This window comes from Oratosquilla oratoria, chromosome 4 (assembly GCF_046742065.1).
Source record: "Oratosquilla oratoria isolate Oo_2021 chromosome 4, ASM4674206v1, whole genome shotgun sequence".
NCBI classification, from domain to species: domain Eukaryota; kingdom Metazoa; phylum Arthropoda; class Malacostraca; order Stomatopoda; family Squillidae; genus Oratosquilla; species Oratosquilla oratoria.
The window spans coordinates 20,354,231-20,366,170 of record NC_134780.1 but is presented as its reverse complement, the minus strand read 5'-3'; the positions used below and the strand labels follow the sequence as shown (position 1 = coordinate 20,366,170).

The following is an 11,940-nucleotide window of genomic DNA, read 5'->3' as shown; positions in this document are numbered from 1 at the left end:
TGAGGAGGAATGGGCGGGGGGGTGGGGGGTGGGGTAGTATGTGTGAGTAAATTTTGACGCAGCCCGAAGGGATTTCTCCCCGTCCTCGCCTTATATGCAAAGGGGGACGGAGAGGGGGGGGTCGCCGATTAAATGAAGCGGCCTTGCTGTGGATGAACTGTGTCTTGCGACACTGCTTCTGACCCAGGTCGGTGGGCAGGGTGCAGGGATGACCCGTCATCCAGGAGGTGCTCAGATGAGAGGAAAGGTGGGAGGGGTGTGGAGTGTATTTAGTGATGAAATGGGTGGGAGTGTTTTTATGCCTTTCCATTTTTGGCTACCTCCCTTGGAAGGGGGAAAAAGCCTTGGTATATGTATGTATGTATGATGATTTTTTTTCGCATCCGACCTAGATATGGACCAAAAGGTCTCCTGTTGGCATGCTCCGCCTTTGTAATCCTTTTCTAATCCTTAATTTGTTTTGATAAATTTCAGAGACGACCTGGGTTCTTCATACCATGGATGGCAATGGCTGGATTTGCAATGATCATGTACACAATTATATTGGTGGCTTTTCCATTCCTTTGGGCAATAATATTCCCAGACGACTTAATTGTTATTTGGATTGCCATGCCTATTGCAATTGTGTTGTACATATTCTCTGTCCACTATTTCTTGGTTGTTATCTCCTATTATAAACAGGTATGTATAAAACTGTTGTGTGATGTGTATTTACCTAGTTGTAATATACGGGAGGGGAGCTATGCTCGTGGTGACCCATCTTTGTATCTCTCTGCATCAAGTTTTATCTTAAAATCTTGTATAGTGTTTGCACATACTGTTTTGTTGTCTAATTTGTTCCATGTATTAATCGCTCTGTGTGGGAAACTGTTCCTTTTCAAGTTTTTTCTATAGCTATCTTTTTTCAGTTTTTTCCGTGTCCTCTCGTTTTACCGTTGTCCCACACTAACAGGTCATTCCTGTCTAAAACTTCCATTCCTTTCATTATTCTCTAGATAGTCAGCAAATCTCCTCTTTCTCTTCTTTGTTCCAGTGTTGGTAGGTTCAATTTGGGTAGTCTTTGCTCGTATGTTAGTTCGGTGAGAGTCGGTGCTAGTGTGTGTGATAAAAGAAGTTAAATGTAAGTGGTTAAAAGTAAGATGTGTACAAAGGAGAGGGTTGTAGTGAGTTTGAGGTAAGTTTTAAAGGAAAGAGGTCAGAGTGGATAGTTTTAAGTATTTAGGGTCACATGCAGCAGGGAATGGAGGAGTGATGGTGGAGGTAAACTGTAGTGAGGGAAGCAAGTAAATGTTGATGGGGAATAAATAGTCATGAGAAATAGGTATCAAGGGATTGTGCCCACGTCAATGTATGGGGCAAACTTGGAATTAAAGGGAGACAGAATGGAGAAATTTGAACACAATGGAGATGATTAAGAAGTATGTTGGGAGTAATAAGGATGGATTATGAGAAATCGGGAGGTGATGCAGAGAGTGGGGTGGTAGAAGGGATACAGTTTTCTGGAGGGTGTGGATCTTCTGCAAGAAAGATCAGGGACAACAGATTGATTTTTTCTTTTCTTTTCATTTTTCAGCTTAAAGAAGAGATTTGGCAGGAGATGCAGGTGGAAACACAGGTGGAAGCACAGCAGAGTAAGATGCTGGTACAGAATAACAAGGAAGACCCATTGGATTTACCACCCAGTTATTCAGATGCTATGAAGGAAGTTGCTGTGTGAACCAGATGATTTGGAAAGGTACCTCCACTCGATATTATTTGAGATTTTTGTTTCTGCTTGTGGATGCTCGCTGGCAGAGTGGGTTAGAGCGTCACTACTTGTGGAGGTTGAGGTAATGGCAGTTTGAACCCTGCCACCAATGAGTTGGACCAAGGGCTCATTAAATTTAACCCTACAAAGTCCTCTGAAAGGGGCACCATCCTAGTCTCCTGATAGGAGGAGTTTCCAGGTCTTCTGTGGTTGTCCGAATTTTCTTGCATGAACTACATTAGAACCAAGAATGCAAGCTAGTGAAGGAGTTGAATGTAACATTTCATTGTATATGATTGAGTTGCTGGAACACCATCTCTGCTAGGGCCAGCTGATGCTGAAATATGTATGGTTCCATGTAATTTGGCAATGATATTGTTGACCCCAAGCTCTATCAAGGGGTGCCAGAGAAAGAGAGCATGAAAGTATGAGAGGGGGGTATCTTTATTCCTCTCACTTGTTCATACTTTGTTGCCTTCTTTGCCTTATGCAGAACTTGGTAATGGCATTCTTTTCCCCCTCCCAATCTTAGGAAGTCAGATAAGAATCCCCCCTCCCCCCCAGAGTTGTTTATTTGTTATTATTTAATCTTATTTCAGATGCCTTGGGAGATTAAAAAGTATAATGAGAAATAAACATTTGGAAATGGATACAAAGAGGAGATTGTAGAAGTGGTGATTGTGCCAACAGCACTGTATGGGGCAGTAACGTGATCGACCAAATGTCTGATGGGAGAAATGTTAATGAGGCATTGAATGTCAATGAAGGACCAAATAATAATATAGAGCAAGGTATAAATAAAAAACAAAATGATAATGTAAGACATGATATTGAAACTCAAAATGTGTCAAAAAGAAATAATCATGAGTTTTTTAAAACCATGTACAGTCGAACCTCAAAAGCCCGGACCCTCGTATGACCGGTCGAAATGAACAAAGGGCGGACTTTTCAAGCAAAGTTCCCTATTTGTCCGGTAGGTGGCAGCGACAGCCGTACACATGTACTCAAACCCGGCCCAGTCAAGCCGCCACCAGGGCTGCCGTTTCGAAGAATTTTGTACCAAAACGTAGTAAAATAGTGGCATGTGGCAACTGCACAAGGACATGAGGAAATTTTTTCTACATATCAGCGGGCTGTTAAAAACATTCAAAAACTCGAACTTTTGTTTAAAAGTCCTAGAACTAGTTATCAAATAATAAATGGTACATCAAAATATGACTTTTATTGGTAATTGTGTTATTTATAAAATATTATACCCCAGAAGATACGTTTTTACGGTGTAGAAAAAAATTCTACGCTAAAGTTTCAGCTTTCTTTTAGCGATAATAATATTGAAAAAAAAAAAAATCATATCTTACTGAATATGTTAGGGCATGGGGGCCTTATATACATTCAAGAATAAAAAAACTAGAACCAACATTTTGTCAAAGTTTGACAAGTATATCTTGCTATGAAAGTCTGCACACACCCGAGAAAAATGTATGCCCCGGTATGGCAACACTCCCATTCTACACGGCAGTGTAGAAAACGCGGCAACCCTGGCCGCCACCACTGTCCCGCGTGCATACCTTCCAATATTTACAGTATACGTAATAAAGAATACAGTACACTGTATATACAGTACATTTACATGCCTGTATTACAGTTATTATTACAGAATTATTTGTATTATAGCATTATTATTACAGTATTGTTATTGTTACAGTGTTAGAGTATTATTCTTGCGTGTTTCTATGCCATATCATACATTACCTATATGTATACCGCTGCGAAAATCTACGGGTGTTAGGGCGATATTTTCGATGACCGGACCACCCTTCCCCCCAATTAGTCCGGGCTTTCGAGGTTCGACTGTACTTTAATGGTCGTAGTATTAGGGAAAAAAAATTAAAGAAATACAGGCGTATGTCAAAAGTGAAAATCTCGATATGATAGGAATAACTGTGACATGGTTAAATGGTACAGAGTTCGAAGCTGAATTTAATATTGTGGGATTTAAACAGTTTCATCAGGATTGAAACCACAAGAAAGGTGGGGGTGTTCTGTTGTACGTTAAAAACAGTATTCATACGTGTGTTTTAGAGAAAGTGAAACAGGATGCATATGATAGTTTGTGGGTTGAGTTAACCCAAACAAATGGACAAAAAATGAATGTAGGTGTAATATATAGGCCAAAGACATTATCATTAGCAGACGACAAACTGTTATTTCAAGAACTGTCTAGTTTCTGCAGCTGGGATTTATTGATAATGGGTGATTTCAATTTTACTGACATTGATTGGATGACCCATGAACATTGTAAAAGAGCCCACAAGATATGGAAACTTTATTGATCACTAGCCGTGAAAGCATGGTAACTGATGTAGAAGTCGGTGAAACTGTTGGAAATAGCGATCACAACTTAGTTAGATTCAAACTCCTAAATTTTTTTAGAATAGATACTTGTGTTTCTAAAATACCCGATTTCAGTAAAGCTCAGTTCATAGGACTACGTCAGGAGCTTCAGCTTACAGATTGGGAGGCAAAATTAAGCGAAAGACCTGTAGATCAGATGTGGGAAATATTTCAAAATACGTTCACTAAGATGATTCATACTTACAATCCTTTTAAGGATAGATGTCCCCCAAATTAGGCTCGCCCAAAGTGGCTCGACAAAGAAACTGAAAAAAGTATTGCTAAAAAGAGACAGGCTTATAAGAAGTATAAGTACTCGTGTACATCTAATGACTGAAAGTTGTGTATCAGTATAGAGAGATTTAAAAAAGACAATAAAAAAAAAAAACGACAATACGAAATGAACATCACTGATAAATCCAAAGAGAATCCCAAAGAATTCTATAGTTACATTAGAGATAAAAAGGTTGTTAGGAATCACATTGGTCCACTATTATCTGCTGATGGTCAACTTGAATATTCAAATGAAGGAATGTGTAATATATTAAACAATTATTTTTGCTTGGTATTCGTAAACTAAGCACCTCAGTGAACTATAGATTGAAACCTGTGAGAAGTCGAGGGTAAACTTACCACGGTAAATATAACAAAAGAAAAAATTAAAAGGTGTATAGATAAACTCAAAGTTAATAAAACACCAGGGCCTGACGGTTGGCATCCAAGAATCTTAAAGGAAATGATAAATGAGATTGTTGTTCCATTAGAAATTACTTTCAAGAAATCCATCATATCCAGAGATGTCTCAAGAGAATGGAAGCTAGCTAACATTACTCCCATATTCAAAAAAGGTGACAAAAAGAAGCCAAAAACTATAGGCCTATAAGTTTGACTTCAATCATAGGAAAAATAATGGAAACTATCATCAGAGATGCTATCGAACATTTAGAAAGTAGTTTGATGAATGGTAGCCAGCATGGTTTCAGATGGAAACGTTCTTGCGTGACTAACTTACTCAAATTCTACAACACGGTTATCTCGAATTATGACAAAAGAAACAATATAGATTTAATATATCTAGACTTTGCAAAAGCTTTTGATACCGTCCCACATGAAAGACCACTTACTAAATTAGCTTCGCACGTAATAAGTGGTAGCCTATTAAGTTGGACTAGTAATTGGTTGAATGATCGAAAACAGAGTTGTTTTAAATGGAAAAATGTTATGAATGGAGTTCCTCAGGGTTCCATTCTTGGGCCACTTCTATTCATAGTATATATAAATGATATAGACCATGGACTAAAATCTACTGTTTCCAAATTTGCTGATGATACAAAACTGTGTGGAATGGCAAATGATGACTTAAACCAATTAGATATTCAAGAAGATTTAGATAAATTACAGCAATGGTCTGAAAAGTGGCTAATGAAATTTAACACAAGTAAATGCAAGGTAATGCTCATAGGTAAAATTAACAGTAAGTATGATTACAAGTTATTTGGAAATTCATTAACAAAAGTGGATAGTGAAAAAGATCTCGGCATAATTATCAGATCTCAAATCATCCAAGCAGTGTATTTCAGCCTCTGAGAAAGCAAATAAGATTCTAGGACTGATTGTGCAATCTTTTGATTTCAAAAGTCCATCACTCATTAACAAGCTATATAAATCGTTAGTTCATCCATATTTGGAATATGCTGTCTCCGTATGGTCACCGAATCTCATTAAAGACATTGACAGACTGGAAAAAGTACAACGGCGAGCCACAAAACTGATTCCAAATATCAAAAATAAATCATATTAAAATCGACTAAAACCTATGAATCTGTATTCCCTAAAAAAGCGTAGACTCAGAGGGTGACTTGATACAGGTCTTTAAGATTCTAAAGGGAATTGACAACATCAAAAGTGACCGGGTTTTTACATTGAATGAGAATCAGACAAGAAACAATGGTCTCAATCTGTCTGGAAATAGATTCAATTTGGAAGTACTGTATTTTGCGGCATATAGTGCGCGACTTTTTTCCGTTGGAAGGGCCTAAAAATGTGGGGTGCGTGTTATCCGGTGGTGTGCATTATCTACGGCCTACGATAAGAATTCTGCGGCTGTGTGTGTAATTTTTTTCACAACAACGTGACGATGTTGGCCGTCACAAAGTCGGGACAGTACACTTCTCCGTGACGTTCCATGAGAACAAGAACAGCAGCCATGGTGACATGAAAGAATACGCCAGCATGGGCTACTGTATATAAATATTTGGTATAGGTATCTATCGAATCTTATTTTTCATGTTTAAATAGGCCTAAACACCATGAAACATGATCAATATTCATGATATTTGCCCATGTTCACAGCATCCTAGTTTGAATTTTTATGTTGGCTTTGTTGCTTCACTTTAGGTATGGTACAAATTCCATTGCAGCCGTTCATAAACTCGTGTCAAACACCTGACTACAACACCCTCTTTCGGGAGTTATATTAACTAAACGTCACCTCGATGAGAGACTGTCCTATTTCACCACTGTCATTGCAGGTTCAAAGCTAAAACGAAACAGTCTGTAGTTTGTTTCAGTATTAATTAAAAAATGGTAAAGACGAATTATTTCCTCAAGATATAAAATGAACATTTTCTGTAAAAATCCCGAAACTTTTCGGTGTATTTTACTTCCAATAAACTTTTTTTAGATCATATTTCCTACAAACTACTTAAGCTACAAAGTAATAAGGGACCAATGCTCAACATGAGTCATATACCGGTACATGTAGTTCCAACTTTTTCTTAGCTGGTTCTCGATTCTCTAGCTAGATTGCGATCGGGCATGCACGTTATACGTCGGTGCGCGCTATCTGTGTACTGAGATAGCAAAGTGCATGGGTGCGCATTTTAAGCTGGAAAATACGGTAGGTAGAAACAACTTTGCCAACCGTGTAGTTAATGAATGGAATAAACTTACTGCACAGGTAGTGCAATGTAGTTTAGTTCGAAGCTGTAAGAATCATTTTGATAAACACCTAAGCAAGATGCTGTTATGCTTATCATTTATTTGATATTATTTGTTTTTGTTTTATCATCATTTGTCTGTCTGATTTTCATTTATTATTAGTTATATGTCAATTTGTTATTATTTACTATTTATCTGTTTGTTTATTACTTAACTATACCTATGCATTTATTTATGTATTTTATTTGTTATTTACATTATTATAGTTTTTATTTATTAATTTATTATGATTTTTTTCGAATCTGACCTAGATATGGACCAAAAGGTCTCCTGTCTGCATGCTCTGCCTTTGTAATCCTTTGTAATTCATAAGAGAGGAAGAGTTTAAATGTGTTTGAGATGAAATGCCTGAGAAGTGTGGTAGGGGTTTACTTGGCTGGATAGAATGATAAACAAGGAGGTGAGGAAGAGAGCAGGGGTGGAAAGGGAGTTGGGAGATAGGGATTATGAAAGAGTATTAGATGATTTGGACACATGGAAAGAATGAGTGGAGAAAGATTAGTAAAAGGTGTGGAAGGCAAAGGTGGATGGAGTGAACATGAGGGGGTGACCAAAGATGAGATGAATGGATGGGGTAAAAGGGGTATTGGGAAAGAGGGAAATGTCGGTTGAGGAAGGATGGGAGAAGACAGAAGATAAGGGTGAATGGAGAATGGTTGTGTATGGATGATGCTGTCATGCATGGGAGTGGGTGGTTGATGGAGGGGTGAGGGAGTTTGTGTGAATGATAATTTGATGCAGCCAGAAGGGATTTCTCCATTTTCTTTTGCATGAGGGGAGGGAGAATGGGGATCGCTGATTAAATGAAGCAGCCTTGCTGTGGATGTGCTGTGTCTTGCTGCATTGCTTGTGACAGGGCAGTGGGCGAGGTGCAGGGATGACCCATCATCCAGGAGGAGCCAAGAAGAGAGGGAGAGAGGGAGGGAGAGGTGAATGGGAGTGGAATATGTGGGGATGAAATGGGTGGGAGTGGATTTTATGCCATTGACTTTAGCTACCTCCCTTGTAAGGGGGAAAAAGCTATTGGTATATGTATTTATTTTATTTATTTATTTTTTTTTTTCAGGGATGATGGTCAGCAAAGTATAGCAACACAAGGAAGATGATATATTGCATTGCATATATTTACTGGTTTGTTTTTTACATGATTGTAATTTTCAGAAAAAATCAACTCTTGTGATCCTGTCTGAGAAGTCAAATTTGGTTTTAGATTCAATTGTGTTCTTTCATTTAACTATTTTGTCTGGCAAGTTGTTCCTTTCTGTATCTCAAAATAAAGTTGTGTTGGCAAGCAAGCAGAAATAACCAAGAGATTTTGAGAATTTGAAGTCTGATCTCAAATGGAAAATCTGGAAAATCAGGGACAGGATGCCATGAGAGTTATATGAACCTGGAAATTATGAATAATGTAATACAATTGATTGTGAGGATGTAGAGCATGTAAAATGTTACAATTTTGTAGTCATGTGTGTCCAGTGACTGTTAAATGCAGTAATTAATCTTTGAGTCTTTATATAATAAAATTTTACTTGCATAGCCAATGTTGAAGAGGTGCAGTACTTCCTCTTGTATGCCAGCAGTTTAGCCTTAGCCTGAGGACTCCATGTGTACTTAGGAAATCAAAGCAGTCACGAAGAGAAATGGTCATACTACCTCACTATGCCTTGATAAAGTATTTTTAGCATAATACCCCCTCCCCTGAACGGAAATTAACAAAACCCAGTTCATACTGGCAATAGTATTTGAAAATGTTTGAATTATTGTGGTTTTGAATGGTGCAGTGATTTTGGGTTAATTTTTCATGTTAGAGCCTTAGGGTATTTAAACATCAATAGAAATTAACGGGTAAACCGCAGAAACGTGTATGCTGTTTAGAAATTGTTGGTTTCGCACAAAAACATTTTCATTGGTCTTTGAATATGGCCACTACCCCTTTCCAGATTTTTTTTTTTTCTTTCTTTTTTTTCTGCATACAATTGAGCCTTGAACATTGTTGACAAGGCAACAAAAAAGTATGACCACAATTCTTATTGTGTTTTGCAAAGAGACCTAGTATTTTTGTTGTAGTCATTACCTGTACCCATATATAATACCCTATATAATATTATATACTTAACTGTATTTACTAAACTGTAAAGAAAAGAGCAATTCCTGTGAGGTCCCCATCTGTCACCAGTGATCAGACTTTGCCTTAAATTTATTTATGGTTGTAAATTGGATTGTGACATCTTTTACTCCATTACATGAGTTAACATCCATGTGGGTTCTCTTTCCTCTCTGACCTCTTGATGCTGTCTCAAGAACAAAGATTTGTAACTTGTCCACTAATGTCATCAACCTACATACATACATATACCAAGGCTTTTTCTCCCTTACAAGGGAGGTAGCCAAAAAGGAAAAGGCATAAAATCATTCCCACCCATTCCATCCCTGAATACACTCCACACCCCTCCACCCTCCCTCTTATCTTAGCACCTCCTGGATGACGGGTCATCCCTGCACCTTGTCCACTGCCCTGGGTCAGAAGCAGTGTCGCAAGACACAGCACATCCATAGCAAGGCCTGAACACAACAAGGCCTGAACATTGTAATTGTAACTTTTCTTCTTTAATAATGCATCCAGTGTTTCTAGTGAACTACATCACTACAGTAACCCTTTACTTTTTTAAAAATTTTATTCACAAATTAAGGTTGAGATAGATGGGGTGTAAGGAGCTTTGGATGCACGTGGAATGTGTTGAGCAAGGAAGAATGTAACTTAAAAGTGAATTGATGAAAGGGTTGGAATTCATGTGGATGAAAAGGAGTGGAGGAGGACACCATACAGTGAAGCAGTGGAAGAGCTATACAAGAGGTTCTTTGACTTGGCCATCTGTAGAACATAATGTAAGAATGAAGGAGACTGCAAGAGACCATAAATCCTACACTATGCAGTTCTATATCCATTACCAATATTCACCATCCATAAAGTTGTTTAACCTTCTCTTAAAACAATCTTTGATATATGTGCTTAGAAGTTTTAGTTTTGTAGGATGTAAAATGCACTTTGAGGATGCTTGCTGACTGAGCAGGTACTACTTGCAGCAGAGGTCAAGGTAAGGGCTGTTAGAACCCTGCCACCAACAAGTTGGACCAAGGACATGATTCATTAAATTCCATGCTACAAAGACACCTGTGTTGGGCTCTGCCCTAGCCTCCTGTTAGTTTGTGACGTCAAACCAAATAGTCATAAAAATGCACTTTGCCCCTTATAATGTTGGGGTTGTGTATTGCAGGATGCTTATTTTTTTATGTTTTTTGAAAATAAAACTTGGTATATCTATTCTTGGATATAAATGCAAACGTTTATTTACCTACATTCTACTCTTGGAAAAAAGAGTATGTTGTTGCTACATCAGCACAATGCCAAGAGAAGCAAATGATGTGTAGTATTGCTCTCTACAATTTTTAATGTTTTATTAATAATATATGCTTACTTCCTGAAAAGTAGCATCCAGCTTACACAAAATACAGTAGTACCACCAAAGACAAAAGCATGAAAAAGGGAGAATGTGAAAAACAAGTGTGGACACATCCACACAACTTCAGCAAAGTTTGCAAGGTCATTGCTGAGAGACTTAAATTGTGAAGAGATAAACTGGAAGCAGTGGGGGTGAGGAAAGCAATACAAAAGAATCATGGGATAATATGCAATTGAATATAGTTGGTGGATGGGAGTAGGTTCATGCCTTTGATTTGGCTACCTCCCTTATAAGGCCAAAGGAACCCTTGGTATATAGATGTAGTTGAGACCCAATAGTTCTGATGAGCAAAATATTACCAGTTCAGAATCTGCTTGGCTCATCTGAATTTCTAGATACTGGTTGCCTAAAATTATGTGCACATTTTTTGTACACTGTAACTTGCAGTGGACTTAATGGTCCTGTGAAACACAACAGGTTGTGATTATAAGAAAAGCTTTCCAGTGTTACTTGAAGGTTAAGATCTAACTCCATTGATGATTCTAAGGTCAACTGTGCAACATTGGGTATAACAAATTTAAAGAATCTGCATTATATGGATGGAAAAATACACAAACGGGACATAATCTTGAGAAAAGAACCTAATGGTGAATGTGTCCTGTTAAAATGATCATGTCATGAAAGTAAGGAATGCAGAACAGTTGTACTGGCAAGCTTAATGCAAGTTCACCAAACCAAACCATATATGACTGAAAAACTGAAGAAATGTATTGGAAAGAGTTCAAAGAAGTGGACATGAGAGGGCAACCAAGGAAGAGAGGGATGGATGGGGTAAAAGGGGCATTGGAAAAGAGGGGGATGTCTGTTGATGAAGGGAGAAGACAGAAGATTGCGGTGAGTGGAGAATTACTGTGTATGGATGATGCTGTGATGCATGGAAGGGAGTGGGTGGGTGATGGAGGGGTGAGGAAGTTTGTGAATGATATTTTGATGCAGCCTGATGGGATTTCTCCCCATTTCTTTTTCTGGATGAGGGGACAGAGGAGTGGTTGCTGAATAAATGAAGCAGCCTTGCTATGAATGTGCTGTGTCTTGCTGCATTGCTTCTGACCCATGGCAGGGGGCAAGATGCAGGGATGACCAGTTGTCCATGAGGAGCCAAGAAAAGAGGGAGGGGATGGTGAGTGGGAGTGGAGTATGTGGTGATGAAATGGATGGGAGTGGATTTATGCCTTTGAATTTGGCTACCTCCGATATAAGGGGGAAAAAACCATTGGTATATGTAAGTACTATTGCTATTATCATTTTACATTATTATACATATATTTTTTATGCTGT

At 38.2% G+C, this 11,940-nt stretch overlaps 1 protein-coding gene across 3 annotated transcripts in view; it reads left to right on the top strand.

Moving 5' to 3' along the window:
* Window positions 1–10,463, top strand: part of LOC143024641 (uncharacterized) — a 42,287-nt gene extending 31,824 nt beyond the window's left edge. For 2 of the 3 annotated variants that reach the window (XM_076183554.1, XM_076183552.1), the window contains exons 5-7: window positions 475–681; window positions 1,574–1,735; window positions 8,208–10,463. In XM_076183554.1, the coding sequence (XP_076039669.1) occupies window positions 475–681; window positions 1,574–1,717 (351 nt within the window). In that variant the 3' untranslated portion in view covers window positions 1,718–1,735; window positions 8,208–10,463. Of the gene's footprint in view, window positions 1–474; window positions 682–1,573; window positions 1,736–2,346; window positions 2,899–8,207 lie in introns of those variants that run through there. The other variant, XM_076183553.1, reaches the window with a different exon arrangement.
* Window positions 10,464–11,940: the final 1,477 nt, after the last annotated feature.